Raw genomic sequence first — 13,267 nt, forward strand, 5'->3', positions numbered from 1 at the left:
ATTCGACAGCTGTTGAGAATGATGACGAGTATAAAGACTCATGAAATCAACGACATACTTTCCATTTTTGAGGTTGATTGTGTCATTGACTCCTAATTGGTAGAGTTATTGCCACACTAGTAGTAAGTGGTACATGATGTAGATCGTCGATGGTAGATAATCATGTAACCGTACCGATCTAATCAGCAATGCGGTAATTTTCACGTTCCCCACCCGATCGATACACGCCAATCTTTCGTGTTGCGCTTCTCAGGCACGGGGGTTCCACCTCCAACAAAAAGAACTATTCATTAATAACATTTTCTACTTTGAATCAAGAAGAGTAAATAGAAGGAAAGGTCATGCAAATAACTGAGCGACTCGTTGGATTACGGGTATAGTAGCCTGTACAAATTAGTATCCGGACAACTTTTTGAGTTGGCCCTAAAAGTAAAGCCGTTTATGACCGTAATCTACACGTCCTCATAGAAGATCTAGTGTCCAACAATAGCGCATGCTGTACTAGCTATAGTATAATAGTAGTAGCCAGGTAAAAGGAATTTGACGTGTCACCGCCGGAGGTATAAATATCCTGGTAGCCAGAGGACTCGGTAATTCAAAATACTAAGCTTATCTTGATACCAGCCCTAATACAATACGGAGTATACCTTATGACACCATCCCTGCAACGCGTCTTCTCCATCACGACCCGTGAACTCAAAACCTCGATTCAAGCTCACCATGCAACTTGGGCAAGTCATGAGTCTTGTCGCGTACTATGATCATGTTCCCATAGTCTCCCAGCATCGAACACGTATCCCAATCCTGTTTCATGAACAACGCCACCCCTTCCTTCATGCGCGCTCCAACGGCGGCTACAAGGAAAGCATGTTATACAGAGTACGAACCGAACAAGCAAGTAACTTTAATTAACTTAAACTGTAGCGCCCATTCTATAAGTAGAAATCGATCGGCCGGCTCTATTTCCAATTTAAGGTTCCTTGGGACTCTTGACGGCTTCTCTCAGCCTGTGTTTCCCTGTCACTGTAGCTACCATGAAACACCGCGAGGGCTCGCGCTGTCTTCCCATGATGATTAGGACCTTGAAACTTTTAGACTGCGATATGCATGCGACTTACGCGCCGAGACTAACTGATGGCGCACGATGTTAGGGTTTCGGGCTAGCATTGCGGGAATGGACTGCCGGGCGCCTGTCAGACGTGAGGTATGGGAGGTTAGTCCCGTGCACATTCCATACTTCACCCTCGAGTCTTTAAGAACTTATTTGATGGTCGTCAACGGGCAAGGTGCTTTCTTTTTTTCATTTTATTTCCTACAATGCTCCATTCCAACTTTTTCTTTTTCTCTTTACCGTATTCTTGCATACCGGTTCTTCCGATATTAGTGGACAATCGTGCCGTCTAAACTCGTCTATGATAAATCCCTTGGGGGGTCTGCAGTAATGTACATTTCATTGTCTCTTCGCTTTCGTTTCTAATTAGATCTCGTCCTCCCATGGAATGCTGTCCATGGCTCCTTGTCGCTCCACGCAGCGAGCTGAGGCCTGTGTTGCCAATCCCATGGCGTCATCCATGACCTTCTGATATCGAACAGGCTTCTCCTCGCTTGTTAGATCTTGACCAGCCTTGCCGTCCGCACGCCGTTGTTCGCGCCACCGCGCCACCCCGACCGCGTATGCGCCGACAAAAGTATCTCCCGCTGCGGTGGTATCCAACACTCGGCTGACCTTAGCGGCGGGAATCTCATTGGTAAAGCGGTTGACTCCGTCCGCAGGCCCAGACGTCCTGGCATCAGTAGCACTGTACCAGACACCCTTCGACCCCAACGTGATCAGGACATACGTCACGCCCAGCTGATGGAAATACCGAGCCACCTTGTCGTTACCGCTCAGTCCCTCTGCATTGGGAACCACCTTGAGCAGCTGCTCCGCCGGTGGAGTCATCAATTCGGCCTCCGTCTCGTTCATAATAAAGTGGTCCACTGCCGCGTACACATCCTCCGGCAACCCTCCGGGTGGAGCAGGCGCAGGGTTAAACATGACATCAGGGCCGGCCTCAATACCTCGCTTACCCTCCGCCCGGTTCTTGGCTTTCCAAGCCCCAATGTCTCGGAGTATGCCGATGACGCTCTCGACGGGGATCTCTCCCTGCATCACAATCACATCCGGTACTGGGGCTGCCATCGCCATTCCCAGCACTGACGGCTCAGGCTGCATTCCTTGATAATTCGCTCCAGGCGAGAACAGAATGCGATTCTCTCCGCCGGCCGACGAGTCCACAATGATCACCGCCACTCCCGTATATGCATCTTCGACGATCTTCACCCGCGACGTATCGACACCGGATTTCTCGAGGGTGGGCTTTAGTAATGCATCGAAGTGGCCGTCCAATCCACCGACAGCGCCAACCATCTCCACTTTCACGGAATCCTTGCCCGAAAATGTAGACGAGGCTGATCGTGCACGAGACAGCCGCCCGCAGGCAACCGCCTGGTTCGCGCCCTTGCCTCCAGCGCTAATAAAGTACGAAGAGGACGTGATCGTCTCACCGGCTTCAGGGAAGCGAGGTGTCACCGACACCATGTCGGCGTTGAGAGAGCCGACAACGCGGATTGTCGGGGCCATTATGGCTGAATCGGACGATTTGTGACGTCCTGTAGAGGTAGGAGGTTGAAAATCGCGGGGTGCGGGGGAAAGTTCGTAAAATGTTGTATTCCGTTCTAGCAAGCGGGTTCCGCTTCGCTTGCTGTCTAGTAATCTCTAATTATTCCGTAAATCGTTAGAGTGATTGTGTAGATATTATTGATCGCGAGGTTGTATCGTAGTGTGGACGTGGTATGAGAAAAGAGTTGACGTCGGTTGGGACCGCGGGGTTCGGTGGGGTGTCTTTCGCCTGGAACTATTCCCTCACTGACTGCCCTTGGTGATATATAGCAATTCCATAGGTTATGACTGGTGAGCAGCAACGTTGACCTATTTTTGGTAAATATCACTAAGTCATGAGCTTATAGCCATGATAAGCATAATCGGAAATAGTAAATTTTCTATGGGTTTTATATAGCTTATACGTTCCAGCCTCGGCAATATATAAAGACTCTCAGCTCGTCCATATAGATCGTCATCGGCCTGTTCGTAAGACCATCTATTAATAGGGCAGTCATACCAATCCGCTATTTCGGAAGCAAACAAGTAGAAGCCGAAGGCCAAAGGCTTTCTCGAAGTATATCCAATTAAGGTCGAAATAGAAATACCTACCGATCAACCATTCTCCTTGCCCTGAGGCTAGACTTGCCCTCAGCTTGGAGTTACCATTACGAAAAATGGATACACTGCACTTCGACGTCTCCATACAAGCATGCAAATGAACTCAAGACTCCAATTAGAACTCTTCTCACGCACTCTTTTATCAAAACCTATCTACGACCTAATCCCAAGTAAACCCACATCGAGTTATGGTCCAAGCTGTATAAACTTGTGGCCAGAGTCTCCACTCCGGAATTTATCATCGACGGGAGCATTTATAATACAGCAGTGCCGAACGTCGGCTCAACTGAAGACTTAGCTTTAACCTCAGCACCCACTCTTAAACGAAGAATTACTTCCCCAGAAAACAGATCTGATAAATCTAGAATAAATACATCATGCCCTACGAAGGCCATTGCATATGCGGACGTATCCGCGTCTTGCTGGAACAGCAGCCTCCCAGTTCTCTCGTTTGCCACTGGTATGTCCTACTTCCCTGTCTATACTAAAGTCCATATACTGATTCAGCTACAGCCAAAATTGTAGTAGATCGGGGGGTGGTCAGTCCTCCAACACCCAAAGAAAGCATCAGGTCAGTCCATTAATTAATAATAACACGTACGCCAGGCTCCTCTATAAACTACGTCCTCCACAAGGAAGAAGTCACAATTCAAGACCCTCAATCTAGTCTAAAAGTATATGAAGATACGAACACAGTCAGTGGAAATCGCATTCAGGTACAAATATCTCTTCTCTAGTCTTTTGACCCTATTTACTTATCCTGGACATGACACTAACCTAATGATGCTGATGTCCCGTAGCGCAAATTCTGCTCAAACTGTGGCAGGTTGGTTCCCTCTCTCCCCTCTTGTTTGTTTGCTATGAGAATGATAGGCTGAGAATGGGAATAGTCCGATTATGACCGAGAGTCCCAGCTTTCTGGGGAAGGCTATTGTGAAGGCTTCTTTGTTTGATGTGATCTCTCAGCCTGATAAGGAGCTTTTCACGGCTCAAAGACAGGCATGGAAGGGGCCTGTTGAGGGGGCGAAGCAGGAATAGTGAATTATGTTGTTAGTCTAGAGGGGTGATGTTAAGTATAGGTAGTGTTGGGGTTGATGTTTTTGAGATGGGATGTGGGTTTCTAGAATATGAATATCATGGAATACTGATGTAAAAGAGATCTTTTCTCTAAGAGTTATCAATCTCACTCCCTGGGGCCAAATTGATAGTTTTGTATGGATTATGTCAACTTTAGTCTCTTAGTCTGGATATGTAAGTATGACCGTGATTCTAGGTAACCCTGACTCAAATCCTACGTACAGATCCCATTATCATGGAAACCTACAAATAAGCAGCCACTTGATCTGTCAGTCATTCACTTACATACTAAACAACCAGCGTCACAAAAGCCTCTCAATCGGTGAATGAAAGATTCTAACAGGAAATTTCCTGTACAAACATCGTGTGCGGAATACTCCCATTCTCACTTAGAACATCCGCAACAGAAGCTCTACAGAACAGCCAGCTCACACCACACTCTGCCGGCATACAGAAAAGGCACAAAACTCCAGTCCAAACCAATATGTTGTCCTTAAGATGGCTGAACGCTGTCCTCCACGAATACCATATCATCGACCGCCCAGTCACAGTATCTGATACCTACCAGCACCGTGAACAAGATCAGAGTGACACAGCAAGTCTCCCAGAGAATCCTACTGCTACTGCTGCTGCTACTGCAACCACTGAATATGAACCTTCAAAATCAGCCACGATCAAGAGAAAAATACCCCCAACAACCTCACATCTAACGGCCACGCAGCAAAAGCGCCTGAAACTAGACCTCACATTCGAAGACAGACGCCACAGAATCACCAAGCACAAGGTCTATCACCACGAGCTCGAGGTCGGCTTCTACGGAGATCTTATCTCGTTGCACTACGAGGATGCAATCGCAACCGCACAGTATGCCCATACCGTCCCCCTAACTGACGGCAAGTGCCATTTCCACAACTTCTGGGTCGACGCAAGTGGGAGTCACGGCTCCGCTGGTGCGGCGATTGCATACAAGGACCCCTACTACAGCGGAGAGTGGATGGATCGGGGATATGCGATCACAGACCTGAAGGATAAGAAGCGGGTCGATATGTCGGAGTTGTTTGCGATTGGGGCTGCATTGAGGCTTGCGCTGATACGGATCGGGAAGAGGGTTGCTGTTGCGAAGGGGATAGAGGAACATGCCGTTACTGTGTTTTCGGATTCGATGCGTGCGTTGAGAATGATTCGGTGGTGGGCGAATTGGTGGTCTGAGGGTGAGGTCGATAGGTCGGCGTTTGGGGCGATTGCGGGGGATGTTTGTGGGCTTTCGAGGCAGCTGTTTGAGTTGGGGGTTAAGGTGAGGGTTTATTGGGTGCCGGCGCATGGTGAGGCTTGTATTGTTGGGCATAAGCGGGCTGATGTGCTGTCGAGGGCGGCGGCGAGGCATGTTAAGCTGCTTGAGCAGCGGGATGCGAGGTATAGTGCTGATGGGGTTGTTCAGTTGGTTGAATCGAGGTTCTTGAAGACTTCATCTGCTTATGAGTGCGATTCGTTGTGAAGTGGGATTAGTCTGGAGTGTTCGCGTTTGCAACACTACCGCTTCTGTTACTGGGCGTTGGTGGTGGATAGATATCGTGGCGTGGGTTACTGGGATGTGATGGAATTATGGTAAATTGCTTGATTCCGACCTTGAATCTGTGGATCTGTGTTGTGTATCTTAAAATGAATACAACGCCGTACACCATGTTCAACCGCTGTGCCCGAATCCAGTTTCTATTAAGACATGATATCAGGTAATGCATGCTCCCCGTAGTCAAAAAAACATTATTGTCCATAGCCCATACACACTCCATGCGAGCATCAGTCATCAAGTTAACAAAGATGAAAGAGAATTATACTCCGTGACGGTACACTTGCGATCCGCCGGAGCGAATGCGCACAGTATCTCTGCGCTGCAGGACCATCAAAGCCCGGTTAAGAGCCTGTTCGGTGTAGCCTCGTCCGTCAACGAACTCGCGGCGAAGAGTTGCGAGACTGGTGCTCCAGCCAATGGGAAGTCTGCGCTTCAGTTCATCTTCAATCTTGCTGACCTCTTCCATCATCTCCTTGCTACCCTGGCCCTCGCCCTGAGTGATGGCGTCCATGGTTGAGGCCAAGAAGAGACGGATGGCCTCGTCAACGTGTGCCTCCGTAGCAATCGGCGACAAGCTCAGCTTGGCAAGGGACTCGGTAATACGGACGATGGCCTCCAGTTGACGGACTGTGATAGGGATAGAAGAACGTGCGTTGGCGTCGAGCTCTGCGCGGTGAACTTGTTTTCTAATCGAGACGAAATGAGACGAGAGCTTCTCTGCCGCTTCAGGCGATAGACGCGGGGCGCAACGACTGTAGTGATATGTTAGTGATGCTCGATGGCTTCGAGGTAGTTAGATGGCCAGGAACTTACGTGCGGCAATAGCTGATATAACGCTTCATCTTGTCTAGCGGAATCTCGGCCTCAACTTGCTCTTCAACACCTCGGCCACCCATGTGTACACCCATGACGTGGCGTGCGATGTTCTCATCACGACTGCGGTCGTGATCATCACGGACAATGAAAATCATATCGAAACGAGACAGAATGGTTGTCTGGAAATCGATGTTTTCGCCAGGAGTTTTCAGGTCATCGTACCGGCCGAAGATAGGGTTTGCGGCGGCCAAAACTGATGTTCTGGAGTTGAGGATGGTGGTAATACCGGCTTTGGCAATCGAAATAGTCTGCTGTTCCATAGCTTCGTGGATGGCGACTCTGTCTTCATCTCTCATCTTGTCGAATTCATCAATACACACAACACCACCGTCAGCAAGGACCATTGCACCACCTTCGAGATAGAACTCGCGTGTCGCTTGGTCTCGCTGTACCGAAGCTGTCAGACCAGCTGCAGATGAACCTTTACCGGAAGTATAGATGGCGATCGGTGACACCTTTTCTGTGAATTTAAGAAGCTGAGACTTGGCCGTACCGGGGTCACCAAGAAGCATTACGTTGATATCTCCACGCAGTTTCATGCCGTCGGGAAGAATCTTTTTCGAACCACCCATGAGCAGACAGACAATAGCCTTCTTGATATCAAAGTTGCCATAAATAGAGGGAGCAATGCTCCTGGCGAGGGCATCATACAGATCAGGCCGACGGCTGAGCTCCAGGAATTCCTGCTCTTCTTCTTCCGAGAAAATGGCACTGCCCTTGACGGTTTGGTCGAGGTCAGTGCTGATGCCTACCGCCCGCATATAAGGGTTACGAATGGCAGGGGCACCATCCTTCTTGCTGCCTTTGGATTGATAGATGGAGAAGATACCCATGACTGTGCAGCGGGAACCAGGTACAACGCGATTTGCCAGATAGCGGTCTGCTGAAACGAGAACATGTCTGGGTAGCTCACCCACTGGGACCTGGTCAGGTGCTTCCTGGAGCTTGAGAACTTGCTGATCGACGAATTGGCACTTCTCGTGAGAAACGACGTAAGGATCTAGAGGGCACTGTTCGCCAGGGGCGTCACCGGGTTGCTGCTGGCGGCCGCATCTCCGGGGTAACGACAGACCCGAGAATCCGCCTTCCACACGAATATTTTCGCTATGATCGCAGTTTTTGCATCGGATGTGAACAACTGTTGCTTTCGATGAGATCGTTGAAGCACCGATAACAATACCAGGAATGCGGACAAGGTGGGAGATATTTGTCGCATTAAGGTCACGAATGGAGATATGTGCTGCAGACGAGTGAAGCAGAAGCTGATGGGATGGGAGCACTACGTCTCTTTGAGAGGGGTAAACGATTCTCTGAGTGCATTGCTGGAGAGCATTTTCGAACTGGAAATAGGAGTGATGGTCAGAGCCAGTCTGGTCGATGCCCAATGGCCGAATTACTCACAAGGGGGATGATGTCTGCGGGTTCAGTGGTGAGCTTGTACGCCAGCTCTTCATTATAAGAGACCAAGTGGGCAATATCAATGTCACAGTAGTACTGCTTCACGAGCACATTTTGCCGAAGCTGGTCCCTGTAAACTAAGTCAGTTTTGCGACAGGCTTGTTGGTTGTCATGGCGGCGTACCGGTAAATAAATGCATTATCCAACTGGAATTCCAAAACGAAATCTCGTAGCCTCTGCTGGATTTGTGTGCGGGACTCTTCTGCACCATCTGTGCTAGGAGCAAGAACGCTCAGAGTATACGGTGTACGTCTGTCCATGATGAAGACAGCAATTGGGGAGGGGAGGGGTGGGTTGAGGGTGAGCGAGGGGGCAATGTGTGGATTGTTGACTATCACCGCCGAAGGAGGTGCAAATAACTTTTGCGTGGACACGAATGGTGCGCGTCGCGTCTGATACACGCGTTAAGTGGTTTTGGCCTTAGGCATCATGCAATGGGAGCTTCAGAAGCGCGGAAAAATAGTAACCCCGTTTCCCCCCAACTGGGACTAGACCCCCTCTTGGGGGCCTGGAGCCTTACCCGATTGGGCCGGCTGTCATGCTGAGGCCCCGAAAGCACGCTCCCCAAGATTGGATTACTTGTGCTTGCGCAGTTGGTGACGTTACATGTTAAGCGACTCCTGTTTGAAGTCTCGCTCGGGTACCAAAATCGTAGCAGCGGGAACTCATTGGAGGAACGCTTGCTCTCGGTCCCACCTGGACTATTCTACAGTTGTCCTCTTGTCATGTTGAGATAACGACGTCTAGCATAGCACGGTGGCCGTCGGAGTCGCCAACAACTTGGCATCACGAGATGTCCTCTGCGAGCCCACGGAAGTCGATCGACAGCCTCGCCTCGGGTGCATCAACACCTTCGCTGTCCCAATATTCCCTCAATCAGCTCGAATCCCCCCGCGTTCTGCCCCAGAGATACCCCCTGAGACGAGGGTCAACTGCAAGTTCAATCGCGAGTATTGGAGGCATTCTCGACTCCTCAGCTCGGCATGGGTCAATAGCAGAGTCAGGGCAGAATGGTATGTTATGATCTGTTACGTCAATTGCCGGTACGCTAATTTACCCAGCCATCTCTACTCTCCTTCAACCTCCGATTGTCCGCACCGGCCTTGTGCCCCATACCGCTGTACCGTCTAGTGGATATAAGCCGCCGAGCTCCCGCGACATCCCCCCGGTTACCCTGACAAATATACCGCGTGTAGACGCCAAGGTTTTTGATCCGTACCTATCGCAGGTTGGGTCCTTGTACGATGTATTCCAACAGGCGAAAGAAAGCGCTGGTGATCAGGAATCGCAGCTAGCACGGGACGGAGGAAAGGCCTCGCCTAAGCCAGATGATAATGAATTCTTGTCGTCACAATGGTCTCCGGAGCGGCGTCCCTCAACAATATCGGTCAATTCCCGTGCGAGCTCGCCTTTCGATGCTCGTGGGCGGAGACGGTCGTCTGCTCGAGGTCGTGGACACGCAGTGACACCTCTTTCGACCATCCCTCAGGTATATTTTGATGACGACTTTCATCTCGAGAACCCGCGGACATTCGATGTGGTATCAGAGAAATCTGAAGTTGTTACCCCGCCGAAGACACCAGGCAAGGACGGTAGATTTGAAAACGGAGCCGTGGTCGGACCGGCACCAACGGGGAGAAAGGCACTTGCGACAAATGCGATATTGCAAGAAAAGCTTTCCTGGTATATGGATACTGTGGAAATTCATCTAATTTCATCAATCTCAACGGCATCCAAATCATTTTTCACTGCCCTCGGCTCGCTCCGTGAGCTGCATTCGGAGGCTGCTGATTCTGTAAAACGGATTCAAGTGCTGCGGAAAGACCTCCAGAAGATTGACCGTGAAATGGCCCTAGGCGGCTTGAAAATCGTTAATCTACGGCGCCGGAGGGAAAATGTCAGGTTGCTAGCAGATGCTGTATCTCAGCTGCGAGAAGTAGTCCAGTCAGTTTCTCGGTGCGAGGAACTGGTTGAGAATGGAGATATTGAAGAAGCTGCAGATAACCTTGAAGAGGTGGAGAGATTGATGGCTGGGGAAACTATTTCCGGTAGCCCAGCAGGCGTAGATCCACAGGAGCATCCTAGAAAAGCCATTGATTTGAGGCGACTTAAAGCTCTTGAGGGTGCATCTGATGACTTAGCCCAGTTAAGGACTCGGATTGGCATGGGATATGAGTCCCGCTTCTTGAATGATCTTCTTGGAGACCTGAGACAACATGTTGAAAATGTACCCTTGGAAGTGACGTTACAGCGCTGGGGCTCTTCGTTTCAGCGACAACGTGGAGTGCAACGCTCGGGCGTGACTGTTTCCCCGGCGTATATGACTTTCGATGACCAGCTGAGATCGAGACTGCACACGCAACTGACTGGCCTTGCACGGGCACATCATACAACCGCAGCAGCAACTTCTTTCAAGACGGCAGTGCTACGAGAAATGAAGAGCTTAATCCGCAAACACATGCCTAGCTCGAGCGATGATGATAATGAGTCAATGGTGTCCGTGTCCACTCATCGATCCTCCCAGCTCAGTCAGCAGGAGAAGTCGTCGATTCTTGCTCGGAACTTGCGTGCTTTAGACGTGGAAGATGCCTACGCTATGCTCGCCCGCGTATATACCGGCATCAGTGAGTCCTTACGGAGGCTTAGCGTTCAGGTCAAGGTCCTTCTTGATCTTGCTAGTGGATTAGGGAATAACTCTGTTCTGAAGTCTCCAAGAAGTCCACATTCACCTAACATGGACAATGCAGCTGCGTTTGGGGCAAGCTCGCAAACAGCGGCAACAATGATGGCTCAGGACGAAATTTTACAAGTTCTAGACATGTCTAGTCTTCTTGGCCAGGCGGTTGATATCGCCCAGTCGCAGGTGAACAAAGTACTGAAGGTTCGGAGCGAGCAGACGTCTCATTTGCCTAAGGAGGATTTCCTGAAATACTTTACCCTCAATCGACTCTTTGCGGATGAGTGTGAGGCAATTTCGGGTAGAAGTGGCACAGCTCTGAAAACCCTTGTGGGCAATCAGATCCGCGATTACATCGCCCGATTTGGCGATAAACAGCGACATCGTGTTGTTGAAGTCATGGACGCGGACCGATGGGATGCAAGGGACTTCGGGGAGACAGAAAATACGATTCTGAGTCGTATTCTCGATGCTAGTACTAAAGATATCGAGGCCTGGGTGGATGCCTCGAAGATCTGGTTGCCTCAAGATAAACCTGAAGGTAATACGTCGGATAATACGACCAACGGATCTGGAAGAGACAAGGTGCGATCTGCAATGATTGACGAGCAGAAATACATTCTGTCGGAATCCGCGGTGGCCATGATGAGGAGCATAGAAGAATTCCAGTTCCTTATGGCAAACATCCCCAGCATGATCCAGGATATCGCACCCGGTCTTTTGGAGTCGCTGAAGTTATTCAATTCACGCTCCTCTCAACTGATCCTTGGTGCTGGAGCCACACGTAGTGCCGGTCTGAAAAACATCACTACGAAGCACCTTGCGCTGTCCTCACAGGCTCTGAGCTTTATCATCGCGCTGGTGCCTTATATCCGGGAATTTGTCCGTCGCCATTCACCTTCTAGTCCGTTGATGGGCGAATTCGACAAGGTGAAGAGGCTGTATCAGGAACACCAATCCGGTATCCACGAGAAATTGGTCGACATCATGAGCGGGCGGTCTTCTGTGCACGTAAATGCCATGAAGAAGATTGACTGGGACGCCTCGGGATCTAGTGCGGTTAATCCGTACATGGAGACTCTCGCAAAGGAGACCGGTACACTGCATCGCGTGCTCAGCAAGCATCTACCGGACATGACCGTGTCGATGATTATGGATCCCGTCTTCAACAGCTATCGGGAACAGTGGACCAAAGCATTCGATGATGTAAACATTCATACAGAGAATGGAAAGCAAAGGTAAGAAAAGATCTTCCTCACAGCATACAAGCAACCATCTAACGCCGCGTAGATTACAACGGGATGCGGAGTACTTCCAATCGAAGCTCAGCAAAATAGACGGATTTGGAGACCTAGGAGAACATCTTCTGGAGCTGGTGAACCAAAAGACCCCGAAAGCCGAAGCCAAGGAGAACGGCTCGAATGGAGGAGCCAATACAAACAGCTCCTCCGATACAAGCAACGGCAAGAAGAGTCCTTAAACATAAACTATGGTTATAAAGATGTGAGTTTACGGATGTCTCGGCCTTGACGAACACATTGTATACATTCTTCTCGCTTGGATGTACCAGAGATACCATCATGTTAAGGCCAAAGAATTGTACAGCGATTTAGCGGTGTTTACCCTTTCTAAGTACTTGTTTATTTTTCCCGGATGGCACAGCGTCCGATTTATATCCTTCTATAGAGACTTAATTAAAACATTCTTTTTACCAATTTCTTACACTAATCAACAATAAATCAACAATAACAAGAGAAATGAGATAAAAGAATTAAGAATCAAAGTAGATAAATCACCTTCATGTATCATTAAATAGATAATGATAGATAACATAGTAGGCCCTGTACCGTAGCAGAAGCCCAGACCATATCATACAAAACGGTTTATTTAAAACCCCGAATCAAACTCCCAGAGGTAAAAAAAAGAAAGGTAAAAGAAAAATTCATAACCTCATTCAATCCTTATGAGCACCGAGACCTTTATTCTCTCCCAAAGACTTTGGCTCATGGCCACCCTTTCCGCTGGAGTGGCCAGCACTGCCGCCAAAGCTCGTGGCGTTACCGGAAAGCTCCTTAGCTGCCTCAGGGAGTTCGGCAGTTCTATACACGCGACCCATTTGGTTGTTCTATAAATCGGCAATGTTAGCTGGGGTACTCGTATATATTGGAGATAAATGATAAAAACATACAGAGTTACCGGCACCGTGGACCTTGGTCTGGCCTGCTTCGATGGCGTTGTCGCTGTGAGGGACACCGTCGTCGTATTCTGCGCCGCGGGGCATTTTGATTTATTTTATTTGTGAAGGTAAGAGTGCTGTTTGGTTATTAGGTTTGCTGGTTTTCGAGAT

The 13,267-nt window shown here is 49.3% G+C and overlaps 6 protein-coding genes across 6 annotated transcripts; 3 read left to right on the forward strand and 3 right to left on the reverse strand.

Moving 5' to 3' along the window:
* Positions 1–1,320: 1,320 nt before the first annotated feature.
* Positions 1,321–2,972, reverse strand: BDV38DRAFT_252863 (ribokinase). The gene has a single exon (XM_032055184.1). The coding sequence runs from the start codon at positions 2,621–2,623 to the stop codon at positions 1,478–1,480; it is 1,146 nt and encodes a 381-aa protein (XP_031911308.1). The 5' UTR covers positions 2,624–2,972; the 3' UTR covers positions 1,321–1,477.
* Positions 2,973–3,225: 253 nt separating this feature from the next.
* On the forward strand, positions 3,226–4,442 carry BDV38DRAFT_252865 (GFA family protein). Its single transcript, XM_032055185.1, has 5 exons — positions 3,226–3,722; positions 3,776–3,801; positions 3,869–3,978; positions 4,063–4,088; positions 4,153–4,442. Exons 1-5 carry the CDS (start codon positions 3,640–3,642, stop codon positions 4,298–4,300), a joined length of 393 nt encoding a protein of 130 aa, XP_031911309.1. The 5' UTR covers positions 3,226–3,639; the 3' UTR covers positions 4,301–4,442.
* Positions 4,443–4,823: 381 nt separating this feature from the next.
* BDV38DRAFT_285078 (ribonuclease H family protein) lies at positions 4,824–5,834 on the forward strand (the record flags this gene model as incomplete). Its single annotated transcript, XM_032060410.1, has 1 exon — positions 4,824–5,834. One exon carries the CDS (start codon positions 4,824–4,826, stop codon positions 5,832–5,834), a length of 1,011 nt encoding a protein of 336 aa, XP_031911310.1.
* BDV38DRAFT_252866 (MCM DNA helicase complex subunit MCM5) lies at positions 5,811–8,550 on the reverse strand. Its single transcript, XM_032055186.1, has 4 exons — positions 8,367–8,550; positions 8,187–8,313; positions 6,723–8,125; positions 5,811–6,661 (listed from the first exon to the last, which is right to left on the reverse strand). The coding sequence occupies exons 1-4, from the start codon at positions 8,501–8,503 to the stop codon at positions 6,169–6,171; spliced, it is 2,160 nt and encodes a 719-aa protein (XP_031911311.1). The 5' UTR covers positions 8,504–8,550; the 3' UTR covers positions 5,811–6,168.
* Positions 8,551–8,816: 266 nt separating this feature from the next.
* Positions 8,817–12,546, forward strand: BDV38DRAFT_252868 (vacuolar protein sorting-associated protein 54). Its single transcript, XM_032055187.1, has 3 exons — positions 8,817–9,256; positions 9,305–12,158; positions 12,211–12,546. The coding sequence occupies exons 1-3, from the start codon at positions 9,037–9,039 to the stop codon at positions 12,398–12,400; spliced, it is 3,264 nt and encodes a 1,087-aa protein (XP_031911312.1). The 5' UTR covers positions 8,817–9,036; the 3' UTR covers positions 12,401–12,546.
* A 328-nt stretch (positions 12,547–12,874) lies between these two features.
* BDV38DRAFT_285081 (uncharacterized protein) lies at positions 12,875–13,201 on the reverse strand (the record flags this gene model as incomplete). The annotated part of the gene is made up of 2 exons (XM_032060411.1): positions 12,875–13,045; positions 13,109–13,201. The coding sequence occupies 2 exons, from the start codon at positions 13,199–13,201 to the stop codon at positions 12,875–12,877; spliced, it is 264 nt and encodes an 87-aa protein (XP_031911313.1).
* Positions 13,202–13,267: the final 66 nt, after the last annotated feature.

The sequence above is a fragment of the Aspergillus pseudotamarii genome (assembly GCF_009193445.1).
Source record: "Aspergillus pseudotamarii strain CBS 117625 unplaced genomic scaffold BDV38scaffold_45, whole genome shotgun sequence".
Taxonomy (NCBI): Eukaryota; Fungi; Ascomycota; class Eurotiomycetes; order Eurotiales; family Aspergillaceae; genus Aspergillus; species Aspergillus pseudotamarii.

Coding starts and splice junctions, on each gene's coding strand:
- BDV38DRAFT_252863 (XM_032055184.1), bottom strand. CDS start 2,623: ATGGCCCCGACAATCCGCGTTGTCGGCTCTCTCAACGCCGACATGGTG.
- BDV38DRAFT_252865 (XM_032055185.1), top strand. CDS start 3,640: ATGCCCTACGAAGGCCATTGCATATGCGGACGTATCCGCGTCTTGCTG. Junction 3,723..3,775: donor AGTTCTCTCGTTTGCCACTG/GTATGTCCTACT, acceptor ATTCAGCTACAG/CCAAAATTGTAGTAGATCGG. Junction 4,089..4,152: donor TTCTGCTCAAACTGTGGCAG/GTTGGTTCCCTC, acceptor GAATGGGAATAG/TCCGATTATGACCGAGAGTC.
- BDV38DRAFT_252866 (XM_032055186.1), bottom strand. CDS start 8,503: ATGGACAGACGTACACCGTATACTCTGAGCGTTCTTGCTCCTAGCACA. Junction 8,314..8,366: donor GATAATGCATTTATTTACCG/GTACGCCGCCAT, acceptor CTTAGTTTACAG/GGACCAGCTTCGGCAAAATG. Junction 8,126..8,186: donor CCGCAGACATCATCCCCCTT/GTGAGTAATTCG, acceptor TCCTATTTCCAG/TTCGAAAATGCTCTCCAGCA.
- BDV38DRAFT_252868 (XM_032055187.1), top strand. CDS start 9,037: ATGTCCTCTGCGAGCCCACGGAAGTCGATCGACAGCCTCGCCTCGGGT. Junction 9,257..9,304: donor AGCAGAGTCAGGGCAGAATG/GTATGTTATGAT, acceptor TAATTTACCCAG/CCATCTCTACTCTCCTTCAA. Junction 12,159..12,210: donor ACAGAGAATGGAAAGCAAAG/GTAAGAAAAGAT, acceptor AACGCCGCGTAG/ATTACAACGGGATGCGGAGT.